The following is a 27,643-nucleotide window of genomic DNA, read 5'->3' as shown; positions in this document are numbered from 1 at the left end:
ACATATGCTAATTAACCTTGAGGAAGTTTCTTTTTTAAGGCCATAGCTGCTGCTTCTGAAAAATGAACAGGGACTTCCTAGGTGGCTCAGTGGTTAAGAATCCGCCTGCCCATGCACGGGACACGGGTTCGATCCCTGCCCCAGGAAGATCCCACGTGCCACAGAGCAACTAAGCCCGTGCTCCACAATGATTGACCCCATGTGCCATGACTACTGAAGCCCATGTGCCTTAGAGCCCATGCTCCACAGCAAGAGAAGCCACCACAATGAGATGCCCGCACATCACAATGAAGAGTAGCGCCCGCTCACTACAAGTAGAGAAAGCCCATGTGCGGCAATGAAGACCCAATGCAGCAAATAAATAAATAAATAAATTTATTAAAAAAAAAAGAAAAATGGAACAATATTGTCCATCAGGGAGGATCACAGCAAGGATTGGAAATAATGTAAATAAGTGCTCAATGCTTAATAGGCATTGAAAGATCATTCATTATTACTTAAATCAGTTTTGTTGTTTTTCTCCCAGGTTAGAGACTAGAGTGTCCTCAACACTGTTTACATTTATTAAAACTAATTTGAAATTTTAATTATGTGATAATTCAGAGATATCAGTTCTTTATCTTCCTAAATCATTCTTGGCATATCCTGTGCATACTCTGTTACTTGGTCACCTAATACTACATTAGGGAACATTCCAGGCCAACTAGAATTGAGCTCAGTTCACTGGAGACAGTGATTTTGGCAAAGTGCCAGTTAACTTTAAGCCTGGATTAAACTTTTCTAGAATCTAGAAGGAAACAGTCATTTTAATTACTGTACTCAAAAGTAGAAAATTGGAAGAATAATTTCATTCTGGACCTCTTAGAACTAAGTTATACCTTATGTAGGATTTAAAGAAAGAATTTAATGTGAATTTGAATTTTAGGACACTTGCTAATTGGATATACATATTTGTAGGATAAAAGTTGGAACTCATTGTACTTAACTAGCATTGAGAAAATAACATCGATGGCATGAATGTTGGCTAAGCAGGATCAATCTTTTTTTTTTTTTTTTTTTTTTTTTTTTTGGCACACGGACTTAGTTGCTCCGCGGCATGTGGGATCTTCCTGGAGCTGGGATCGAACCCGTGACCTCTGCATTGGCAGGCGGATTCTTAACCACTGCGCCACCTAGGAAGCCCCGGGATCAATCTTTTTGACCCTACATTTTGCATCTCCCCTTTTTTCTTTTTGAATTAATTTTCTTCTGTAATTATGGAAAACATTTTCATAGTTCCAAAGGAAAAGCTCTAAAACAAGGTACATTCAGAGAAGTCTAGCTTCCAAGTTTATGCTATCTGCGTACTGTTCTCTTCTTCTCCCTGTTGGCAATTATTTCTTTTGTTTCTGGTTTATTCTTTTTTAAAATAAACAGATTCATTTTTATCTTACTTTTGTGGATAAAAGGCAGTATTCTATTTACACTGTTCTGCCCTTCTTCACCCATTCCATGGCATATGTATTGATAGGTCTCCTTATACCACTTTACAACTGCATGATACTCAGCTGCATAGTACTTTGTCATATAGATGTGTCATAGTTTATTCAGCCGTCTTCTGTTGATGGACATTTAGTTTGCTTCCAGTCTTTGCTATTACAGATAGTATTTTGCAGTATATCTTTGGAATAAATTCGTAGAAATGAGATTGTGGGTCATAGTTTAAATGCAGATGTAATTTTGCTAGCAGTTGCCAACTTTCTCTTTATAGAGGTTGTAACAATTTCTGTTCTCATTAGTAATGCGTGAGAATCCTTATTTCCTTACAGCTTTGTCAATAGAGAATGTCAGACTTTTGGATTTTTGCTAATCTCATAGGCGAGAAATGATTACATCAGCGTACAGTTGACTCTTGAACAACACAGGTTTGAACTTTGTGGGTCCACTTATATGTGGATCTTTTTCAATAGTAAATACTACAGTACTACACGATCCATGGTTGCTTGAATCTGTGGATTTAGAACCATGGATGTGGTGTATAGGGAGGGCCAACTATAACTTATAGGGGGATTTTTGACTGAGCCAAGCATTGGTGCCCCTAAGCCCCTCATTGTTGAAGGGTCAGCTGTACTTTTTTTATAAGAACTTTTATTGAGATACAGTTGACATACAATAAACTGCATATATTTAGAGTGTACAATTTGGTATCCCAATCTCCCAATTCATTCCCCCCCCCAACCCTCCCCGCTTTCCCCACTTGGTGTCCATATGTTCTCTACATCTGTGTCTCTATTTCTGCCTTGCAAACCGGTTGATTTGTACCATTTTTCTATATTCCACACATATGTTAGTATACGATATTTGTTATCTTTCTTGATAATCTCTCTACTCCTCACATTTTTTGAATAAACTTGGGAGGATAACCCTGGGAGGTAGAGTGATTTCATTCCATGCTTCCCATTTTATTGTTGAGCAAGCCTAAAGCCTTTATTTTTCATCTCTGCTGTACTTTTTTTTTATAAATTTATTTTATTGGCTCGTTGGGTCTTCATTGCTGCACACGGGCTTTCTCTAGTTGCAGCAAGCAGGGGCTACTCTTTATTGTGGTGCGTGGACTCCTCATTATGGTGGCCTCTCTTGTGGAGCATGGGCTCTAGGTGCGTGGGCTTCAGTAGTTGCAGCACATGGGCTCAGTAGCTGTGGCTCACAGGCTCTAGAGCACAGGCTCAGTAGCTGTGGTGCACTGGGCTTAGTTGCTCCACAGCATGTGGGATCTTCCCGAGGCAGGGATCCAACCTGCGTCCCCTTCATTGGCAGACGGATTCCCAACTACTGCGCCACCTAGGAAGTCCTCTGCTGTACTTTTAATTTATCCTTAGCACTCGCTTATTGCCAAGTTTGAGGCTCCTTATGCAGTAGCTTGTTTTGTTTGGAGAAGGACTGGCAAGGTGAGAATGGTTATGAGAGAGTAGATAAGGCTGGAAAGGTAGGCAGGGCTAGGCTAGATAGAAGCCTTGTATTTCATTTTGAGGAATTTGTATTTTATAGTTGAGAGTCCCTAAAAATCTGAAATGGGTAAAGGGCAGAGGAGAAGGATTGGAGGAGGGGAATAACAAGATTAGCTTTACGTTTTTGAAAGGTGACTTTGATGACTGCTGAGGAAGATGGATTGGAGAAAGTACAGTGTAGACGAGAGCAGTGGTTCCCAGACCAGCAGCATCATCTGGGAGCTTGTTAGAAATACATATTCTGAGGTCCCACCCCGGACCGACTGAATCAGAAACTCTGAGAGGGGGGTGCAGCAATCTGGTGAGGCTACGTTACGGTTTGCAAATCCCTTTCATGTTAATTATGTAGCTGATTTTGTTGAGATGTTCATTATATTTGTCTTACATTCACAATCAAGAAAAATAGAATAGCTAGAATTTTGTGATTTAGTTATTTATGTGAAAGCCTAACATTAAGATTTGAAAAGCTGGGTTAATGTAATATATTATACTTGGAAGAGGGAGACAGTCTAGAATCATATGGAACAAGAAACTCCAGCCATAGAGAAATACTGTAGTAGAATAAAACAAGTAAGAGGTGCTTAATATTGAATGCACTAAATGTTGCCTGTATGTGACATTGATTTGTATTGTGGTACTTAAATCTGCAGAAGGGAAAACGGAAGATACTATTTTTTAAAAAAGGGGAACGTGAACTCTTAGTGGAGCCCAAAGGAAAGGAGGGTGGGTTTACTCAAGATTTGCTAAGATGCCCTGTGCAGTCGGTTCCACACAGCTGTTAAGAGGTGGTCTATTTTCATTCTTTAAATAATAGCTAGCAGCTGATTTGCATCTAACCCAGTTTTCATTTGTTTTTCTTGGAGGGTGTGAAGGCTGTGGGTTTAAATTTCAACTTGGTGGAAATGGGACTGGGTTAATCTGATAATCTTCTTTATTTTCCTCTGTTAGCTTTGCTGGGTAACCAAAAGTTCAGATAAAGCAAATGCTTTGTAAATATCAAAATTGTATCTTAAAGGATAAGTAATCTTTTTTCTCCTTCAAATTTTATTCCAGGACCCATCAGTTACACAAGTGACAAGAAATGTCCCACCAGGACTTGATGAATACAATCCATTCTCGGATTCTAGAACAGTAAGACTATTCTTAATTGGACTACTTTTAAATATTAAAATTGAAATTAAATTGGATTTATATTTCAGTTGTGTTTTTTTTTAGTTGATTGGTTAATGTATCTAAAACAAGCTATTAGTGTTTTATTTAGAATTTAGCAGGTTCATTTTTTTTTTTAAACAGGAAGGAATATTCCTAATAATTGAAAATTACCGTGATGGTTCTACAGTTTAAATTGCTAATAACCCCTCTAAAGTGTTACTGTTACTACAGTTCTTTAAACAGGGGAGGTTTTTTTGGTATACATGCTGTTTTCATGGTAATACAGGGTGATGTTTTCTTATAGAGAGAGACCTATGTATGCAACTGTATCGTGAATATTTGTATGACTGTCATTTGAACTAGGTGATTCTAAATAGGACTGGCCATCTGCTCTTGCAGACTAGAGCCTCTGGAACTTTACCTGACCTAGGAACATACTCTTCTCAGGATATAGTCTTGGTTTATAAAAAGAAGGAGTATGAAGAAAACCCTTAGAGAGCAGGGTTCTCTATCCTGAATGCATATTAAAAGCACCTGGGGAACTTTATTATAGTATCTGTTAGGGCCCTATCTGTCTCAGGGTAGTTTTGTTTTTTGTTTCTGCTTTAGCCCTTTTGATGGTTTTATTGTGAGCCAGTTTTGAGGTCTACTGAGGTAGGTTCTGTTGAGAACCTTCCATCAAGAGTTCTCTGGCAAATAATTTTGTCTCCTGTATATGAGTTTTTAGCTTAAATATCACACTCATGAGGCCCCGAATTTTAAACATTGTTTGCTCTTGAAATGTTAGTCATCCTCTTAAAGATATTAAAGTTCTTCAGTTACATGCTTGGATTTACATGTCAGCATAAGGATCCTTTGATATTCTCTTCTTGATGTATGTTTTTCATAGTCTAGAAAATAATTCTGGAAGATCATGTAGGCGTCTGCTTGAAAATTCCTTCAAGAAGTACTAACTTTTTAGTTTTAGGAGGAGCTTTTTTTTTTTATTTATTTTTTTATTTTTTTTATTTTTATTTTTTATTTTTTGGGGGTACACCAGGTTCAATCATCTTAGGAGGAGCTTTATACAAAGTAAAAGCACTAAAATAAGAGTGAACTTTTAAATTTCACTTTATTTCAAAGCCCTCATTTAACAGCCTCTGTTTATGTGTAGCAACTGCAACCCAGGCTGGGATCATTAAGTGTTCGTTGAACATGTCAGTTTCAGATTGAACCCTGTGAAATGGCCAATAAATTGACCAGTTTTGACATGTAAAGATGTCAGTGTCATAGGGCTCAACCTTATAGTAAACTGTGAAAATGTATGAGATTACAATTTGGTAGGAGTTGAAAGGGAGAAAAAGAAGAGCCTGGTATATTTTATTCCACTATATATAGTTCTTCTAACATGATTTCTGGGGGGTGAAGATGGGAACAAGACTTGATAAAGTTTGCTGGTAAAGAATAAAAAGAGGTTTTTATATAATTTTTGGAGAGATTTTGCTGGCAAAAAATGTTCAACCTTTTTACACTAGCAGCTTTAGATTATTCTTTTCAGTAGTAGTAGTATTCTTCAACAAGTGGTGTACTTTGTGTCATGTGCTCTACCTATATTATCTTACCGAATTCTTATAACAACATTCAAAACGGATATTCTTTGTTTCCTTTTACTGATAAAGAGTCTGAGACACAGGTCACCCAGCTAGTAAGTGGCAGTACTGGTGTACGTAACTCACCTGTTTTTTGTAAAGCTTTTGCCTTCTCCATTTTGCTAGTGCTGTCTTTAGAGACAGATACCTAAGAAATAGAAGATATAGGCCTGGTCTGTGGAAAATTTCTCACCTAATTGGGATTTTAAAAAATTACATAAAGAAGATCATATCCAGGAAAAATGAAACAAAATTGTAAACTGCGGTTCTAAATGTTGAGGCTTTACAGTCAAGGAAAGGTTTTCTGAAAGAAAGTAGCTAAGCAATAATGAAAAGCCAGCTTACATTTCTCTTAGATTTGGTGAGCAATGATACAGCTTCAGCACTAGGAAAATTATTGTTATAAGAGCACTTATGCATTTCCCACTGAAGTTTTTACGTGATGGAAAATACAGATGGAATTATTAAAAAATTTGAAATTCTTTTGTCTCCCATATATATGATTTCAGAAATTTGCCCCCCCTTCTTCTTTTGTAGCTGTGACTATTTTCTAAAACAAAACAGGTGTACTTGGATAATTGATTTAAGCGATATGTTAGAACTCAGTCCAAATACTATTTTAGTTGATTGCTGTTATCCGTATTTGTCTTAGAAAAATATTTATGGAAATGAAGCTTCTAGGTTGTTGCATAAGGGTGTGATGAGCTGCTTGAGGAGGTCAAGTAGGAAGATCCTTCAGCAGAATGAGTGTATAACCTTGTTAAGATTTTAGAAAGTTCATGTCCTGTTTTTAATTTTTTTTTATTAGGTTTCCTTTTATATTTAGTTTTCTGGGTGAATGGAAACTTTAAGGAAAGTAACAGTTAAATATTTAAATAATTTTAATAATTTAAATATTAATTCACTATATTATAAATTCAGAGAAAGGCGTCCTCATGAAACACCATATAGTTTAGACTTAGTCTGTTGACAGTATATTGGAAGGGTATTCAGCAGTTAAAATGTGCTAGTCTGAACTGACACATGCTATAAAATGGAGGGTAGTCTTTGGCTATGATATAATTTTTTTTTTTTTGAACTGAAAATGCATTTTACCACTGGAATTATGTTGAGCATGGTGGGTAGGTTCCCTGGCCTACCCTCTAAAACTTAATGCATAAATTACTAGAAGAATTAGCTCACCCTTGAGAACTGGTATGTATTTAGGGGGAATGTATTCCTTGTAAATTAGGGAACAGTTTAAAATGCCTACTGCAGCTTGCTTCTCACTAGTTTCAGCCACTGGTGATGGCATTCATGACTTCAGACAGAATTTCTTTTGGCGGGTGGTTTTTTTGTTTGTTTTTTTAATGTGTAACAGTGGAGGCAGAGAGGAAGATAATTGAGTTAAATAATTTCTAATGTCAGGTTTTCTTTTGAAAATGGATAAAACTTTTAGCTCTTTTAATACTGCAAAAGCAATTTCTGTACTGTAACACCTGTCTTTATTTTCTCTTGCCATGCATTTCTCTTTATTTTTTTCTTTCTCCTTTGCTTCTTGTCTTTCTTGGAGCTCATTATCTGTCCCTTCTGAAACCAGTCTTCTTTGTTTCTAGTTTCATTTAATGATAACTGCTGCCTTCTTGTCCTTCTAGTGTCATTGGCTGGCAGTACCTGAGTTCTCTTTGGTTGAAAGAGCTTCTTTTCCTACATCTCATCAGTAGCCACATCCTGTCATTTATACCTCTAGGAGATGTTACCTGTCTGTCCTTTTCAGTCCTACTAAACTGTCTGAATTCAGGTACTCATGTGAGATAATACAATGGCCTGTGTACTTACCTGTCTCCAATTTCTCTTCTTCAAATCATTTTTTTTTGCACTGTGACTAGAATTATTTTTTTAAGGCAAAGTTCACATTAGGTCTTCTCTCCTTAGAGATGTGTACATTGATTATATGTTGCCTACTTAGTAGTGTGCCGTGTGGGGGCTTCCATGATTTGACTTCACACTATCTTTTTTTTATTTTTATTTTTTTATAGACTTTATTTCTTAGAGCAGTTTTAGGTTTACAGAAAAATTGAGCAGAAAGTAGAGTCTCCACAGACTTCTCCCCCAGACTATCTTTTTAGTCTTATCCTCTAATGTGCCATTTGCTCCAGCTAAAGTCATCTACCTTCTAACCCACAACCTCATTGAGATGACCTCCCCTAGGCCTTTTATTGGTCTTTGAATGGAGTAAAGAGACACTGTGTGTGGTCGTAATGCCTGGCTTCCCTAGGTTATCCTCACCTCCTTTTATGGGTCAAGATAAACCTCTCATACTAGGTATATTCATTTTCTATTGCTGTGTGACAGATTACTGCAAACTTAGCAGCTTGAAAAAGCACACATTTATTATTTTATCATTTCTGTAGGTCAGAAGTTTGGGCAAAGCTTAACTGGGCATTTGTTCAGGGTTTCACGAGGTTGTGATCAAGGTGTGATCTGAACTGCATTCTCATCCAAAGGGTTGACTGAGGAAGAATCTGTTTCCAAGCTCATTCAGGTTGTTGGCAGAATTAATATCCTTGTGATTGCGTGATTGGGGGCCCGGGCTTTTGGCCACCTATCAGCTGGAAACTACACTTAGGTCACTGATGCTGTCCAGAATTCCTAGCGGCTGCATGGTTTCTTGCCACATGTGCTTTACCATCATGGCCACTTATTTCAGAGTCTGCAGAGAGTCTCTTACACTGTTCTACTAAGATGGAACCCCAATTTACATGATGTAATCAAGGGAATGATATCCCATCACTGCTACCAAATTCTGTTCATTAGAAGCACGTCACAGGGGACTTCCCTGGTGACATCTTCTCTTGGATTTTAATCCTCGTTGAAGCTTTGCACATTACTTAATCTGAACCCTCCTGTTTCCTTAATTCCTGAAACTTTCCCTTGTGCTCTCTGGAAGTCAGAGTCCAACTTCATCAGAATCCCCTATATCTTTATCTTTTTCTCTGAATGTTTTATCCTTTGCTTTGTGGAAACTGGCCTTTCTATGAGGATGCTGCTTCCCCTGTAACCTTCTGAAAAACTAGCTACTTTTTCTCTCACGGTTCTCAGACAACTGGGCATAAAATTGGGGTAGATACTGTCTTTGTTTCTAGTTGCTGCTTCCAGACATTCTTCCTCCTTCCTGTCTAAAAAAATCCCATGTCATCATTTGAATCTCATGTCTTCAGATTATAATTGGGTCCCAGGACTCACTGACTGTGGCTGTCATCTACTGATCCCTGAATTACTACCCCTTATTTCTCTTTTGTTTTTTCATTTCCTAATTTTAGTTCTTGGTTCACTATTACTCTAACACTCTTCCTATTCTGTAATTTTTTTTTTTTAACATCTTCTCTCTACGTTATTTTCCCCATCCACCATTGTGTGTTTCTTTTTCTTTTGGTCGTGCTGTGCGGCTTGCAGGATCTCAGTTCCCTGACCAGGGATTAAACCTGGGCCACAGCAGTGAAAGTCTGAAGTCCTAACCACTAAGCTACCAAGGAACTCCCCCTGAATGTCATAACTGGTTTTTTGTTGTTTTTTGGCTGCTCCACGCAGCATGCAAAATCTTAGTTCCCTAACCAGGGATTGAACCCATGCTCCCTGCAGCGGAAACATGAAGTTTTAACCACTGGACCACCAGGGAAGTCCCCACTATTCCTGTTTTGAATTCTTAGTGATGATCATTCTAATATTCTGCATATCAGTGCGTTGACCTCATCTCTTCTATTGATTTTTGCATTCCATGCAGTCTCAAGTCACTCACTCTCATTTCTTATATCTTTTTAGTCACTCTGCTAGTTCCTCAATTTCAATACATCTTTCAGTTCCAGCAGGACCTCTGGTTTGTTGATCCTACTACGTCACCGCCCTTTATCCACATTTTACGCTCTCCTCTCAGCCTAAATTCCACATCCAGTTGTCATAATCACTCTCTCTGTGTGTGCTCTCAACTCCCTTGCCTTCCACTCTTCCCCCTTACTTTGACATAACCTTTTGGCTAGAAGCCAAGCTCTGGCTAACTACAGCTCCATATACTCTCTGCCCTTATCTTGCAGTTAAATATGGAGAAACACATGTAACCATGCTGAGTGGTCTCATTTTTAGTTCATAACCAGCTCTAAATTGTACTGAATGTTCTAGTTTTTTAATTGTCCACTTTTCTCTCTCCTCATCTTTAAAATCTGTCCCCTCCCCCCCACTCTCAGCTGATGACCTTACTTCTTATTTCATTGAGAAAATTGAAGCAACCAATAGAGAACATCGACAGACTTCCACCATCACGTCTACCTACCTACCAGCATTTATACCCGTGTTCTGTTTTCCTGCCTTTTACTTATAGATGAACTATCTGTGCTTCTATCTAAAGCCATTCTATTTGTGCAGTAGATTCCATGTACTTTCACTAAAGAACTTTGATAAATCACTCCTCTCTAACATCACTAATTTTATCCCTTCCTACTGGGTCATTCACATCATCATAAAAACATGTTTTCTTCTATGTTAGGAAAGAAAAATCACAAAAATTTATTATTCATTTAACAGCTTCGTTAGATAATTAATAAACCACACACCCATTTAAAGTGTACAATTAAATGTTTTCAGTGTAGTAATAGAGTTGCACAACAATTATCACATTCTAATTTTAGAATATTTTTGTCTCTTCCATCCCTGAAAGAAACCCTGCCTCCTTTATCAGTTACTTCACATTCCACCTCCCTCTCTGGCCATAGGCAAGTATTGGTTTACTTTCTATCTCTATAAATTTGCCTGTTCTGGACATTTCATATAAATGGAATCATAAAATATGTGATCTTGTGCAACTGGTTTCTTTTACTTAGGTTAATGTTTTCAAGGTTCAACTATGTGGTGGCATGTATCAGTACTTAATTCCCTTTTTTTCTTTTTATACTGCATTTGCTATTTATCCATCAGTTGATGGACAGTTAGATTGTTTCCAATTTCTGGCTGCTCTGAACATTTGTGTACTCGTTTTTGTGTGCACATATGTTTTCATTTCTCTTGGATATATACATAGGAGTTGAATGGTAGGGTCATATGGTAATAATATATTTAGCTGTTTGAGGAGCTATCAGACTGTTTAACAATGTGGCTGCAACATTTATAATCTAATCAGCAGTGTAGAAGGGTTCCAATATCTTCACTTCCTTGCTGAAACTTGTTATTGTCTGACCTTCTGCTTACAGCCATCCTAGTTGATATGCAGTGATATATCCTTGCGGTCTTAATTTGCAATTCCCTGATGGCTAGTGATGTTGAACATTTTTTCATGTGCTTATTGGCCATTTGCAAGTCATCTTTGGAGAAGTGTCCAGAGTCTTTGCTCATTTTAAAATTGAATTTTCCAAAAAGAAACATGTACCGTAATGTTTATTGCAGCACTCTTTACAATAGCCAGGACATGGAAGCAACCTAAATGCCCATCAACAAATAAATGGATAAAGAAGATGTGGTATATATATACAATGGAATATTACTCAGCTATAAAAAGGAATGAAATGGAGCTATATGTCATGAGGTGGGTAGACCTGGAGTCTGTCATACAGAGTGAAGTAAGCCAGAAAGAGAAAAACAAATATTGTATGCTAACTCATATATACGGAATCTTAAAAAAAAAAAAAAATGTACTGATGAACCAGTGACAGGACAAGAATAAGGATGCAGATGCAGAGAATGGACTGGAGGACACGGGCTTGGGGGGGTGGGGGGTGAAGGGGAAGCTGGGACAAAGTGAGAGAGTAGCATAGACATATATATACTACCAACTGTAAAACCGATAGCTAGTGGGAAGTTGCTGTATAACAAAGGGAGATCAACTCGATGATGCCTTAGAGGGCCAGGACAGGGAGGGTGGGGGGGAGTCGTGGGAGGGAGAGGATATGGGGATATGTGTATAAATACAGCTGATTCACTTTGGTGTACCTCATAAGCTGGTACAAGAGTGTGAAGCAATTATATTCCAATAAAGAGCTTAAAAAAATAAAATAAAATTGGATTTTCTTTTTGACATTGAATACCTAATATTGGATATAGGTGTCTCATGAAATAAGTGATTTGCAAACACAGTTGACCCTTGGACAACACAGGTTTGAACTCTGGGGGTCCACGTACACATGAATTTCTTTCACTAAATACATAATACGGTACTACACAGTCCGTGGTGAATTGAATCCCTGATGTAGAACCTTGGATATGGAGGGCCGGATGTAAAGTTATACATGGATTTTCAACTGTGTGAAGGATCAGTGCCCCAATCCCTGCGTTGTTCAAGTATTTTCTCCTGTGGGGTGTCTTTTCACTTTCTTGATAGTGTTCTTAGACACACAAAAATTTTTAATTTTGTTGTCAAATTTGCCTGTTTTTTCTTTGGTTGCTTCTGTTTTTGGTGTCATGTGTAAGAAGCCATTGCCTAACTCAAGGTCATAAAGATTTACTCCTAAGTTTTCTTTTAAGAGTTGTATAGTTTTAGTGCTTACATTTAGGTTTATGATCCATTTTGAATTAATTTTCATGAGTAGTATGAAATAGGTGTCCAGCTTCTTCTTTTAAGAACTTTTATTGAGATATAATTGACATACAATAAACTGCATGTATTTAAAGTGTACAATTTGATATTTTTTTCTTATTAGTAATGTATATATGACAGTCCCAATCTCCCAATTCATCCCACCCCAATCCCACCCACTTTCCCCACTTGGTGTCCATATGTTTGTTTTCTACATCTGTGTCTCTGTTTCTGCCTTGCAAACCAGTTAATGTGTACCATTTTTCTAGATTCCACATATATGCGTTACTATATGATATTTGTTTTTCTCTTTCTGACTCAACTTCACTCTATATGACAGTCTCTAGGTCCATCCATGTCTCTGCAGATGTCCCACTTTTGTTCCTTTTTACGGCGGAGTAATATTCCATTGTATATATGTACCACATCTTCTTTATCGCAGCTTCTTTTACATGTGGATATCCACTTGTTCCAGCCCTATTTGTTGAAAAGACTGTTTGTCCCCATTGGATTATTTTGGCCCTCTTGATGAAGATCAGTTGATGGTTAATGTAAGGACATGTTTTTCTACTCTAAATTCTGTTCTGTTGATCTCTGTTATTCCTATGCCAGTCTCACACTGTCTTGATTACTGTAACTTCTTTGTAGCAGAACTTTACCTTAACCTTGTTTCCCTTTCCAGTCTAATTCTTACTTCTCTGTCCCTGAAAAACTTTCTCTGCTCCCAGTTGCTGCAGAACTCCTCCAAAGAGTTGTCTGCTATTTTTCCCCTCAGCCCTTTCTCCTAAAAGATATTTCAATGAGTGTTTTGCTCCCAACACTCCACCAAAACACAGTTGTCAAGGCAGCCAATGACTACCACGTTGCTAAATCCAGTGGTAAATTTTCAGTCTTACTCCATCTATCAACAGCACTGACAGTTGATCACTATCTCATTCTTAGGAAAGTTTCTTCATGTGGATTTCAGACACTTAAGTTTTTCCTTCTCTGTCTTCTTTGCTGATTTGTCCTTTCCCTGCCCCTTTACCCGCAATATCAGAGTGTGCCAGGAGTTAGGCATTGCTTCTCTACCTATGGCCACTCAAATGGTTATTTCATGCAGTCTTATAGTCTTAAATATCATCTACATGCTGATAACTCCCACATTTACATCTCCAGCACAGACCTCTGCTCTGAACACCACTCATATATTCAGCTGCCTGCTCTAGTACGTCTACCTCGGATGTCTTAGAAATTACAAATTCAGTTTGTCCAGTACTGAACTGAGCCCCCTGCTTGGAAACCTGCCCGTTTTCAATCTCTCTTATTTCTCTCCTGCTAGTTGCTTAGGCCACAACCTTGGTGGCATTTCATTATTTCCATTTCCATCACTTTCTGTCCGGGAATCCTGTTAGCTCTCCCTTAGAGATACGTACCGCTCTGATGCCTCACCTCCATAGCCACCACTCGGCTTGAGCTGCCGGCATCCCTTGCCTGGACTGCTACAGTGGTGGTTCCTTGACTGCTCTCCCTGCTTCCACCTTCCGTCTGTGTTCAGCTCAGAGCCACAGTGATACCGTGAAAAAAAAGGTGATCATTTCAGTCTCCTGCATAGAACTCTTCACTAGCTTTTGATTTTCTTCACAGTAAAACCAAGAGACCTTAAAATAGCATATACTCTGGTCTCTAATATCTCTCACTCTTATCTCCTCACGCCACCTTTTGGGTATTCTTTCCCAGCACACTGGCCTTCCTTAGGCCAGGCATTTTCCTGACTTTGTATTGGCTATTCCTTCTGCCTTAAATGGGCTTCCCCCAGGTATCTGCAAAGCTGACTTCTTCACTTCCATAAAGTATTTACTTAAATATTTGCTTCCCTAACCGCCTTTGTAAAGCTATCCCTACTCAACTTTTATTCACGACCCGTTTACCCTGTTCATTTTTTTTTTGTTCTGCAAAATTTACTGCCTTCTAGGATACTCTACAATGGATTTATTGTATGTATTATTTATCTTCCATTGCTAGATTGTAAGCTCCTTGAGGATAGGGATGTTTGCCTGTTGTGTTCATTAATGTCTCCCAAATGTCTGTAATTGTTTTTGGCACACTGCAGTTGGTCAGTGAATGTTTGATGAATGTGTGGATAAAAATGTCTGGCTGCATCTCTCTTCCTTCATGTGCCTTTCTCTATTTGGAAACTCCCATTCTTGTATATCCCTAGTTTCCTCCTGTTATGTACCTACGCCCCCAGTTACTGTAATCTTTAAAAGCCTTGTTTTAAAATGGTCATCTATTCTGATAAATTTATTTCTACTTGACCTGATTCTGACATTAATATGTTTGATTTTCACTACCCTTAATAACAAGGGAATCTGTGTTGGGCACAGCCACACTCAGTTCTGTCTGCTCAATCAGAGACTGATAAGGTCAAAAAGTTTTAGGTTTCTTTTGGCCGTCTCTTCATTAGGTGAAAGAATAGACAGTGGTTTATGGAAACTGTAAACTTTGCTGCCTCAGAGGGGAGTTCTTAAATTTCAGGGTATATAAGAATCACCCTGGAGAGCTTACTTAAAATGTGAGCATGTTGAAAATGCACACCCCTTCTCTTCAACCCCTGAGTTTTTGAATCGGTATGTCCACAGTGGGACCTAGAGTTTGCTTTTTCAATAAGCACCAGGGCTTTCTGATGCAGGAGATCTATGAACACGTTAAGAAACATTGCTTTAGACCTGAATATACTTAGAAACATCATTGGTTCACAGATGGAAGAGAAAGAGCTGGAAAAAGCAAGGAGGAATTTTCTTGAATAGATGTTTTGAATATGGAAGAAAACCAGGAAGGAGAACGTATTTGCTCTATACATGAGAAAGACAACTTGCGGAACTCTAATGCCTTGAAGGGATCTTATATGCTCATTTATTTAATAATGAAACACCTTTGGAACTTCCAGTGCTGAGAGCTCACTATATAACAGAAAAGTCTCTCCACAATTGCATTTCTGTGATCATTATAATGTTTTTAACTCTAATGAGTGAAAATGTATCTTTCTATAATTTTTTTAAGCTCTTTATTGGAGTATAATTGTTTTACACTGTTGTGCCAGTTTCTGCTGTACAACAAAATGAATCAGCTGTATTTATACATATATCCCCATATCCCCTCCCTCCTGCGACTTCTTCCCATCATCCCTGTCCCACCCCTCTAAGTCATCAGCAATCATTGGGTTGATCTCCCTGTGTTATGCAGCAGACTCCCACTAGCTATCTGTTTTACATTTGGTAGTGTATATGTTGTCAGTGTACTCTCTCACTTCGTCCCAGCTTCCCTTTCGCCACCCCGCCCCGTGTCCTCAAGTCTGTTCTCTACATCTGTATCCTTATTCTTGTCCTGCCACTGGGTTCATCAGTACCACTTTTTTAGATTCCATATATATGCATTAATATGCAGTATTTATTTGTTTTTCTCTTTCTGGCTTACTTCACTCTGTATGACAGACTCTAGGTCCATCCACCTCACTACAAATAACTCAATTTCATTCCTTTTTATGGCTGAGTAATATTCCATTGTATATATGTGCCACATCTTCTTTATCCATTCATCTGTTGGTGGGCATTTAGGTTGCTTCCATGTCCTGGCTATTGTAAATAGTGTTGCAGTTAACACCGGGGTACATGTTTCTTTTCAGATTATGGTTTTCTCAGGGTATATACCCAGGAGTGGGAATACTGGGTCATATGGTAGTTCTATTTTTAGTTTTTTAAGGAACCTCCATACTGTTCTCCATAGTGGCTGTACCAATTTACATTGCTGCCAACAGTGCAGGAGGGTTCCCTTTTCTCCACACCCTCTTCAGCATTTATTGTTTCTAGATTTTTTGATGATGGCTATTCTGACTGGAGTGAGGTGATACCTCATTGTGACTTTGACTTGCACTTCTCTAATGATTAGTGATGTTGAGCATCTTTTCATGTGTTTGTTAGCCATCTGCATGTCTTCTTTGGAGAAATGTCTATTTAGGTCTTCTGCCCATTTTTGGATTGAGTTGTTTACTTTTTTGATATTGAGCTGGCACAAAAACAGAAGTATAGATCAGTAGAACAGAAGAGAGCCCAGAGATAAACCCACACACATATGGGCACCTTATCTTTGACAAAGGAGGCAAGAATATACAATGGAGAAAAGACAGCCTCTTCAATAAGTGGTGCTGGGAAAATTGGACGGCTACATGTAAAAGAATGAAATTAGAACACTTCTTAACACCATACACAAAAATAAACCCAAAATGGATTAAAGATCTAAATGTAAGGCCAGACACTATAAAACTCTTAGAGGAAAACATAGGCAGGACACTCTTAAGACATAAATCAAAACAAGTTCCTTTTTGACCCACCTCCTAGAATAATGGAAATAAAAACAAAAATAAACAAATGGGACCTAATCAATCTTCCTATAGTCTTTAGCTATTGGTCCTGGTTGAGTTCTCCAAAGCCACATGAATAGGCAAACATAGTAATATAATTTGTTAAAATATAAACTAATTATAACCATGTAAAGTATAAAAGAATTATAACTTTCACAGAGATTTATGAAATGTAGTCTATCCCTAGCTTGTGAAATTTCATCCAGCATGGGAGAAGGATGTACAGCCTTGCTCTGGCCAGAGCTCTGCCCCCGAGGTCACTGTCCTATTCTCCTGGCTTCTCTAAAGTTTTTTCTCTGTCTTCATCTTTGTACCTTCTGCACTTTTCTCACTACCTCAGGTTTTTCCCAGGGGCTGCCACAGCAGTGACAGACATAGTTTCAGGACTGTCAGGAGAAGAGCTTATCTTACTCTAGTACAGCCAAGTGCACTAGAGTACTCTCTTTTTTTCCACAGATAGGTTGACTTTCCTTCAGTATCTGCAGTTTTGATGAGTGTAAAATGAAGATGATCTACTCAGGAGTGTCCAGTGAGGCAGAAAGACACTACTTCTTGCATCTCAAATATCCCTTCTGGTACTAGTTTTCCTTATACTATTTATAAATATTTATTATTTCACCTTGGTTCTCAAAAGCTAATGTCCCTGGATTTAGAGGTCGACATTGACAGTTACTTTGTCTCATCAGCTTGGCACATTCTACTTGGGCTCCCATTGTTGCTGTAGAGAAAATAGCTCTCAGTCTTACTCACATTGCTTTGTATAGGTATTGTGTCTGTCTTTTTTTTTTTCTTCTTCTTCTTCCAGTTTTATTGAGATATAATTGACATATGGCACTGTATAAGTTTAAGGTGTACAACATAATTTGACTTATGGGAATTCCCTGGAGGTGCAGTGGTTAGGACCCTGCACTTCCGATGTCGAGGGCACAGGTTCAATCCCTGGTTGGGCGTTTAAGATCCTGCGTAAGGTGCAGCCAAAAAAGAAAAAAGAAAAATTGACTTACATCATGCAGTGATTAGCACATCAAATTTAGTGAATATCCACCTCATACAGATACAAATTGAAAGAAATAGAAAAAAATTTTTCCCTTGTGATGAGAACTCTTAGGATTTACTCTCCTAACAACTTTCACATGTAACACACAGCAGTATTAGTTATGTTTATCGTGCTGTACGTAACATCCCTAGTACTTATTTATCTTGTAATTGAAAATTTTTACCTTTTGACTACTTTGATCCAATTCCCCATCCCTCACCACCCGTCTCTGGTAACCACAAATCTGATCTCTTTTTCTATGAATTTGGTTTTGACGTATAAGTGACCTACAACACTGTTTTGGTTCCTGTTATACAATATGGTGATTCAGTATTAAATGATCACCACAATAAGTCTAGTTACCGTCTGTCACCACACAGATACTACATAGTTATTAACTATATTCCCACACTGTACATTTCATACCCTGTCTATATATTTTGTAACTGAAAGTTTGTACCTCTTCATCTCCCTGACCTATTTCTGTTTTCCCCCTTCACTCTGCCAACTACCTGTTTGTTCTCTGTATTTATGTCTGTTTCTATTTTATTATGTTTGTTCATTTGTTTTTTTCTTTAGATTCCACAGATAAGTGAACTCATACAGTATTTGTCTTTCTGTCTGACTTATTTCACTTAACATGAGAGCCTCTAGATCCATCCATGTCACAAATGGCAAGATTTCATTCTTTTTTATGGCCGAGTAATATTCCATTGTATCTGTACTAAATCTTCTTTATCCATTCATCTGTTGATGGCTCTGGGCCTTCTGGTGGGCTGGGCTGTGACCTGTGGCAGCTGGGGACTTGCGGGGCCCTAGGGAAGCTGGGCTGCTGGAGAGGATTCTGAAATGGTGCTTGCCAGCATGAGTGTCCCCGTGATAGAATGAGCTCCCCAAAACAGCTGCCACCAGCATTTATTGATATGTCCCCAGAGTGGTTCCCAGTTGCCTCCTCCCTCTCTGGGAGGCTCTTCAAGAAGTAAGTGGGTCTGACCCAGGCTCCTTTCAATTACTGCTTCTGCCCTGGGTTTCGGAGCAGGTGACATTTTGTGTGAGCCCTTTGAGGTAGAGTCTCTGTTTCCTATAGCCCTCTGCCTCTCCGGAAAGCAAGCCCCGCTGGCCTTCAAAGACAAATGTTCTAGGGGCTCATCCTCCCTGTGCAGGCCTCCCAGGGTGGGGAGCCCGATGGTGGGGCTTGGACACCTCACTCCCTGGGGAGAACCCCTGCACTTGTGATCATGCTCCCGTTTGTGGGTTGCTTACACAGGGATGTGGGTCTTGACTACACTGCAACTCCGCCCCTCCTCCATGTCTTGCTGTGCCTCCTTCTTTATATCTTTAGTTGCAGAAGATCTTTGCTAGTCTTCAGGTCGTTTCATCCATAGTTGCTCTATAAATAGTTGTAATTTTGGTGAAGCTCATAGGAGGAGGTGAGCTGAAGGTCTTCCTACTCCCCTATCTTGGTCACACCCCCTTTCTCCTGATGGTTTTAAGATCTCTTGTATCTAGGATTTGCTCTTTCACTATAGTATGTCTAGGTGTTAACTTTTACAAAATCTGGTTTGGGTTTTGGAGTTTGGACTCTGAGAATTAGTGTCCTCATGTTCTCTTTGAACACTGACTCTCCCTCATTCTCTGTTTGCTTCCTGCAGAGCTCTCAATTGTACCTTCTCACTCTGCTCTCATTTCTCTTAACCTCTCATATTTTTTTTTTTTTTTTGTCTTTCTGCTACATTCTGTGCAGTTCGTTTAGACTCATTTCCATTTCTCTAATTATCTCTTCATCTTTGTGTAGTCTGCTGTTTCATACTTGTCTATTAAATTTATAATTCTAATTATTATGGTTTTCATTTCTATAAGTTCCATTTGTAAAATTTAAAAAGATATTTGGTCAATTCTTATAGTCTCTTGTTGCTTAGTGATACTTTCATTACCTTTTATTTCTTTATTAAGCATATCTATTTTATATTTTACATCAGAAAATTCCAGTATCTCTGGTCTTACTTTGTAATTTATATGTCCATGGATCCTTGCTCATGATGGCTTGCTTCCTTCTGTGTTTAAGTCATGAGCCAAAGTTACTTAGAACTTGAGCTGTGAAAATTCTTTGAAGCCTGGTTTTAAAGTGTGTTCCTCTACTTTTGCCAGGTACTTGAGGTCACTACCAACCTGGGATATCTGGAAATGAAAATTTCAACTTGGAATATTTTGTGTGTATTGGTAATGTGAAACCTGGCCCCAAGTCTGCAAGGTGGTAGGTTTATGATTAGGAGTTCTCAGGGAAGATTTCTATTTTTTGTTTCCTTCCTTCTCTATCCAGGGTCAAGGCAAGACAGGCAAATGTTCATAATGTTTCTTTCTGTGAAGCTGCTTTTTTTTGCTTATCCACTGAGAATGTTGCTTTTTAGGAAGTCCTGGCTTTATGCAGTGATCTCAGATTGATTTTACCTTGTACAGACTCCCAAGCTTTGTCTCGCTTATTGAATCCTGGTGATTTTGTTAATGGCATGGCATCAAGGCTCTTCTTTGTTTGGATTTGCAGTTTTTCCTACTTTCTGGCCTCTCAGGATTTCCTTTCAGCTTAGTCATTAATTTGCAATATTATTTAAATGAAATTTGATTCGGCATTTTTAGGTACTGCGTATCAGGGGTGTCACTACAGATGTGTGGTCTGCTGTGTTGCCGTGAATGGAAGTGTTGAGTGGATTGTTTTAATTTTCTTTTTATTCATATGTGCAGAAATGAAAAGTTGGGAAAGAATTTGGAGCCATCATTGGAACAGGTCTTTAATAATTATGACAAGAGCTGTACTTGGCTTGCAGTTGCTAATCAAGCATGTTGTGGCTGATGAAAATACTAGGTTCCAGAGCTGGACGTAGATTTAACTAGCATTGGCAAATTTGAAGAAATTATCAGCTATCAGGTTAATATCAGTGGTAGCAGAGATTTGTGCTTCTCTAACATTTCCCATCATTGCTACCCCACAAGCAACTGTTACCTTGAGTATGTCAAATACTAGCTCTAAACTAGGCTTCATTCTTATCTACTAACTGTACTTAATACTTCATTTGTTACTTAAAGCGGTAAAGAATTTATGGTATGGTTTCAACTGGGTGAATTCTTGAGTAATTTCTTGTGTGCTTTTCCTAAAGTGTGCTACCAAACTAACTTTGCCAGGCATTTTATTTGGTCATTATTTCGTTGTTGCTACTTATTAAACCAAGAGAGTGATACTTTAGGGCCATGATTTTCTAGTTGGAGACTAGTTAGGATTGATCAGCTTCAGTTTTTCTGCCTATTAATATGAAATATTGGAGCTGGGGAACAGGCAATTGGAATAGAGAATTTACAGTTTTCAGTAATAAAAATCATAGTGGAGATAAAAAAAAATAAGAAAAAGCTTTACATCCCACTATTCAGAAATAGTCACTATTAACATATTGACACGTTTTAAAATAAAAAATTGGGATTATACTCTATATAAAGTTTTGTTTTATAACATAATTGATATGAGCTTTCCCCATTTCATTATTCATTCAGAACTTTTAAATAGCTGCATGATATACTCTCCCATGGATGGATCATAATTTATCAATTTATCTATATTTTATCTATTGTTGGACATTTGAGGGTATTTCTGACTTTTTTGCTTTTATAAATAGTGCTGTAGGGAGTATGTTGGCATGCACACATTTGTGTATACCTTGGGTTATTTCTATGTGATATTTTTAAAGGTAGCTATTTATGGGTCATAGGATATAAATACTTAAATGGCTCTTAAACGTCATGTCAAATTGTGCTCCAGGATTATTATATGAACTAGTTTATATTCCCAATATCAACATGTGAGAAATACCCATTTTACCACATCTTTTCCAAAATGTGGTAGAAGTCCTATGGTAATAATCATTTAAAAAATAGTTGAGGGACTTCCTAGGTGGCGCGGTGGTAAAGAATCCGCCTGCCAATGCAGGGGACACGGGTTTGAGCCCTGCCCTGGGAAGATTCCACATGCCACGGAGCAGTTAAGCCCGTGCACCACAACTATTGAGCCTGTGCTCTAGAGCCCATGAGCCACAACTACTTAGCCCATGTGCCACAACTATTGAAGCCCACATGCCTAGAACCCGTGCTTCACAACAAGAGAAGCCATTACAATGAGGAGCCCGCACACCACAATGAAGAGTAGCCCCCTCTCGCAGCAGCTAGAGAAAGCCCGTGTGCAGCAACGAAGACCCAATGCAGCCAATAAATAAATTAAATAAATGAATAAATTTATTAAAAAAAAAGTTGAAATTTGCACTTCTTTGCTTACTGATGAGGTTGACATTTTGAGTATATTTATTTTCCTCTCGTATTTCTTTTGTAAGCAGCCTGTTAAGGGTTTTTAAAATGCATTTTTCCCCTATAGCATGTTCCTCTATTTCTTACTGATTTTACATAGTGAAATGTATTAACTGTCTATGTGTTGCTTATTATTTAGATTTTGGCTTTAATTTTGCCTATGAAATGCTTTATATTATCAAAGTTCTAAATTTTTATGTTGTCAGATATATTCCCTTTCCATTATGGTTTCTCTCTCTTTACCCGTGGCTTTGCTCCAACCCAAGATCAGACAGTCCTCTATGTTCTATGTACTAATATCTTTATAGTTTCTAATATCTTTATAGTTTCCTTTTTTTTTTCTTTTTACATTGAGCTTTAAGCCATTTGGAATTTATTCTGATAAGATATGGGATCTAATTTTTTTTCTTCTAAACATTTAAAAATTGTCCCAGCACCATTTATTGATGTCTTTTCTTTTCCCACTGATTGAAAAACTATCTTGATCATATGCTTTAATTTTTATATACATTATCATTGTGTACATACTGTAATTACAAATTTTGGCATTTCAGACTTTACATTTTCCTATCTCATGGTTGTGGAGTGATATGTCACTGTTTTTTTTTTGCACGTCTTGGTTACTAGTGAGGTTGAACGATTAGTTCATATTTTTATTGCCCATTCCTGTTTTCTCTCCTTTGTATTGCCTGTGCAGATATTTTGCCCAGTTTTCTATTAGTATTTTGTATTTTTATGGAGCTGTAACAGTTCTTCCTATATCTAAGCAGTAATTTTTTTGTTAAATCTGTTATAACCAATTTTTCCCAGTCTGTGATTTGGCTTTTCACTTTGTTATTAAATTTCAGTATAGTTAAATTTGTTAATCTTAAATTTATGGTTTATGTGTTTGCTAACCTTAATTTTACAAATACTTATTGATCATTTACTGTGTTCTAGGCACTGTTTTAGGCACTTGGGATGCATCATAGACAGGATACATAAAGATTTCTGTAGCTTATATTTGAGAAGCTCTTATGTACCCTGAGTTCATGAAAATATTCATGTATATTTTTTTCCTAAAAGTGTTTAAATTTTGCTTTTTTACTTTTAGGTCATTTGTCCACCTGGAATTTATTTTTGTATGTAGTGTCAAGTAGGAAATCCAGTTTAATTGTCCTATCTGGTTAACCAGTTATCTCAGCACCATTTATGGGCTCATACATTATTTCTTCACTGTTCTGTGGCGTGACCCCTGTTGCATATCAAGTTTTTGGAAGTTTGTTTCTGTCTCCTTCCTGTTCGTTGGTATATTTCTATACCTTTGGCATCTGTACCACACTGTCTAGTACTATATTAAGTCTTGATATTGTAGGTCTGCCTACCTTACTCTTCTCCAAAATTGTTTGACCTATTCTTAGCTCTTGGTATTTCCATATGAATTTTAGAATCAGCTGTACTCCATTTATATCTTTGGTTGTGTCTGGCTTCCTTTTCAGGCAGCTATTTGCTGTGTCAGAGTAAAATCAAGCTGCATTGGTGGTGTCTTCTGACTTTAGTAGATCTTCTGATCTCTGAACTTCCCTTTGCAGCTGCTTGTTTGCTTGTTTTCTCTTTGTCCTTTTCTTTTCTTTTCCCTTGTTTTCCTTCCCTTTTCCTTTTCTTCTTGTCCTCTTTTTCTTATGGCCATTTTAAAGAATGCTTACAATTATTTTTTAACTGAAAAGAAGTATATAATGGGAGAGAAGGCAATTAATAGAGAAGTGTATAAAGCAAAAGGTGCAAATCCCTTTGATAGTTTGCTGAGACATTCCAGGTATTTTTCTGGACATATACAAATGTGTGTTCATAAAAGAAAAAATTTGGTCATATGCGTGCTGTTCTGTAGTTGGCTTTATTTCATTTAGTATTTAAAAGGACGTTCTTCTGTAGAGCTAACTCATTCCTTTTGATGACTGCCCTGTATGTATATATAGTAATTTAACCAATTCCCCTTTGATGAATTTGTAGATATCTACCTACTTTTTGAACTTGCAGCTACTTTCACATAATATTGATTGTCATTGGCAAAGTGGAGTTTGTGCAGTTTATTTTCCATCTCCCTAATGTCTCCTCTCTTATTCTTTTCAGGGGATATTAGTGGGGTTCTGCCACAACTTCTGTTTACTTTTTGAGGGCACTGGCACATAGCTTTGTTAGTGGGAAGAGTTGACAGCCTAGTTGACAGTTAACCTTGGTGTAAATTCTTCAGTTTGGTGCTATCTGTATTTTACTAAAAAGACATACTTGAAAGGTTTTTTGTTTTTGCTTTGTTTTTAATATATAGTGTTCTGGAGGAAAGTGCTAATGATGTCATGTTAGCACCCATACTGAAGAGTTAAGAAATGAACGAGTTTGAGAAAACGGAGATGAAGAGCTTCACTAGCTCTTTGCCACACACTGGATTATGAGAAGTTAGGGGAGGAAGTGAGGCAGTTCTTGGCATTTTGTTTTTTATTGGTGTTACACTTTTTGAAAGAAGTTGAAGTTGGATTTCAATGTTATGTAATTTGTCCTTTTCTTAATCTTCCTAGCCTCCACCAGGCAATGTGAAAATGCCTAACGTACCCAGTACACAACCAGCAATAATGAAACCAACAGAGGAACATCCGGCTTATACACAGATTGCAAAGGTTAGTTCACATTACATGTGTAAATTCATATTGGAAATTATAATATCAATAACATTGGCTTTCAGAGCAAAATAATTCTTTATAGAGTGCATTCCTTATTGTTTAATTTTTAACTCACTTTTGAGTCTGGGTTAGCTAGCTTCTCAATCTTATAATACTCATACCTCTTTTTCAGCTTATAGCATTTGATTTACTCCATTATTAGCAGTTATTGAATTCATATATCATCCTGGTGTATAATTTGTGTAGTGAAATTTTTTATTGCTTTTGGTCTCACTTTTTAATGCACAGTTTCATTAAAGTAACAATGATAGATCAATAGATATTATTGGAAGAGCTTTATGATGGCTAAGCAAAGCGCAGTGGTAGGAAGTAGGAGGTGGCAAACATACCAAGAAAAAAGGAGATGAATAGGATGCCGTGTATTACATAAAGTCAGATGGAGTTATAAACCAGAATTTCTTAACCATATCCTCCTTTCACCTCATTTTCTTATAAAATATAAGATATTACATAATATTCCTGCATTGGGAACCTTATGTACCATTTAACCCAATTCATAAGAGCCAATTCAGTTGCCTTTTTCTCCATTAGTCTCTTTTCCTCAACTGTTCTCTTCGTCCCTGTCCCTCACTCTCATTTAGGCACAGAGTTCACCTTAATTTCATTTTCCTAATTACCTTAGGATTTTGGTGGCTTTTACTGAGAGAATTTTTTCTTGTCCTAATGGGCCCAACATTTCTACTGTGGGTTTTCATAACCAAAAGGCCAAAATGGGCCAGATATTTCCATAATATTTTCTGAAACTGTAATCTTTAGTGAATTCCCATATTGTGGAAAGAGCATTTGAATTAGATTTCTAGCATAGTAGAGAAGTAGTATAGTAGAAGTAGAAATGTTACCGTATTTTATACTTCTGACAGCCTATTCCCTTATTTTTTGTTTAGGAACATGCCTTGGCTCAAGCGGAACTTCTTAAACGCCAGGAAGAACTAGAAAGAAAAGCAGCAGAATTAGATCGTCGAGAACGAGAAATGCAAAATCTCAGTCAACATGGTAATATCCAAAGAAATTTGAAATAAAAATAACTTTTAAATTCTTTAAAATAGGCCTGCACTAGCTCTAGGTCATTTGGTTTGTGGATAAAACTCTGCCCTCTTATTCGAGCAAGGAGATCAGACATGGCAGATTTCTACTTGATGCTCTGTGGCTCTCTGGTCTTGGCTGATTTACATAGTGTTTTGTTAGATTAGAACAGTGTTAGCCTCTTCGCAAGTGAATGCAAATATGATGATTTTGGGTTTATTGTAAGGTCAGGAGCCTTTGATTCTGCACTTGGACCTTTACCTGGGTCTGTTAAAGCTTAATGAGTACATGGGAGTGTGCCCTGTTTGACTACATTTAACTCTTAACTTCTGGTTTATTCAGACTAGTTTCAAATTGATCTGCCCCTGTCCTCACAAGTACATCTGTATATGTCAAACCATGTTAAAAAAAAATACATCTGTGGTGAGGGTAACTCTAGGAAGCCTGCGGTATTTTGATGATGCCAAAGAAATAAGTAAGGTGAATTTTGATTATGCCCTATGGAATTCATTCAGGCTGTGACTACTAAAGGTCACTTCATAGGAGTAGTTTAAGAAAAGCTAGCAAGTCTCTGCGTAAGAAGGGATAAAAGAGCTAGACAAGTCATTGTGAGTATGTCTGGATAGTGATGGAGTGGCAGTGTTAGAACAGTGATGATAAACTGAACTATTTCTTCCTTATCTTAGAATGTTTAAGTCTAGGGCCTCATGAGGACACATTTATCCTGGGCCATTTTCTTGCTTGCAACACCAGAGACAGCATCTGTGAAAGGAGAAACTAGAGGTTTAATTGAGATCAGTGTTTCTAAAATATACATAACGAAAATCTGTCCTGTTTCCTTAGCTGTGATTAATACAAATTACTCCTGTGAGAGATGTTTTAGTAAATGAAGTAGTAACGAAGTGTGGGAAATTAAGAGACTTGCTGTATGTTATACACTTAAGTACTTTTTGTCTGTTAACTCATTTCATCCTCAGTACAGTTCTGTGAAGGGTGGTAAGTTCTTTGCACTTTACAGATGTAGAAACAAAGTCTTCAGCAGGTTGAGTAAGTTGCCCAAGGCCTCCTAGCCAGTAAGTGTCTAGGCGCTTCTGCTGATAGTTTCAGAGCCTTTGTTCTTTACTACTATTTTCTGCTTCTCAAGTAGTATGAGACTTGTATGAGAAATGTATGAACTACATGTAATTCGAGAAGAATGATAAAACAGTGGAGACAGTTGGGAAGAATCAGAAATAGAGGATGCTTTTTTCCCACTGTGAAAAATTTCCTGGTCTATGAAAAAGTATGTAAAATCTAATTTTTGAAAATGTGGGATATAACATCTAAAATGAGAAAATGACCTTTAGGTGCTGTTTTTACTCTTTATTTTCAATGTCTTGACTTCTTTAATTTTAGTTTTTTATTTCCCCTCACCACTTCCCAAGCCCGATTTTCAGTCTAATTTCTTTAAATAGACACATTTTCTCTCCATAAAGTTGGAATTTGTTTTTTCTCTAGGTTTTTGAAGGCGCTGTAATTCCTCAGTTTCTCTCTCATGACTGTTTTGTGTTTTCACATAGTTTTATGCTTTTCTTCCATGTGTCTTTTGGACATGATTTTTTCAGACTTGGAGATTTCCAAGTTTGATCCTTTGGTGTTGGCTATCTTGTGTTTCTTCATGGAGTTAACAGTAGGAAACTCGAGAGATTCAGAAGCTGGTCTTCCCTCTCCATGTGGGTTAGGAATTATATAAAGACTGAAGATGCTGAGGAGGAAATTTGTGGAGACTTAAAAACTGCATGGCCTTCATGTGAGAGTGAGTCTTGGGACTTTGAAATAAATC

At 37.6% G+C, this 27,643-nt stretch overlaps 1 protein-coding gene across 4 annotated transcripts in view; it reads left to right on the top strand.

Annotated features, from left to right (window-relative positions):
- The window catches only part of SCAMP1 (secretory carrier membrane protein 1), a 112,607-nt gene that overhangs the window by 19,598 nt on the left and 65,366 nt on the right, over positions 1–27,643 (top strand). For 3 of the 4 annotated variants that reach the window (XM_057740461.1, XM_057740478.1, XM_057740470.1), the window contains 3 exons: positions 4,041–4,118; positions 24,637–24,735; positions 25,683–25,791. In XM_057740461.1, coding sequence (XP_057596444.1) covers positions 4,041–4,118; positions 24,637–24,735; positions 25,683–25,791 — 286 coding nt within the window. Of the gene's footprint in view, positions 1–4,040; positions 4,119–19,905; positions 19,995–24,636; positions 24,736–25,682; positions 25,792–27,643 lie in introns of those variants that run through there. The other variant, XM_057740488.1, reaches the window with a different exon arrangement.

This window comes from Hippopotamus amphibius, chromosome 1 (assembly GCF_030028045.1).
Source record: "Hippopotamus amphibius kiboko isolate mHipAmp2 chromosome 1, mHipAmp2.hap2, whole genome shotgun sequence".
Lineage (NCBI taxonomy): Eukaryota > Metazoa > Chordata > Mammalia > Artiodactyla > Hippopotamidae > Hippopotamus > Hippopotamus amphibius.
The sequence above is the reverse complement of the archived record's forward strand: the minus strand, read 5'-3'. Positions and strand labels throughout refer to the sequence as shown.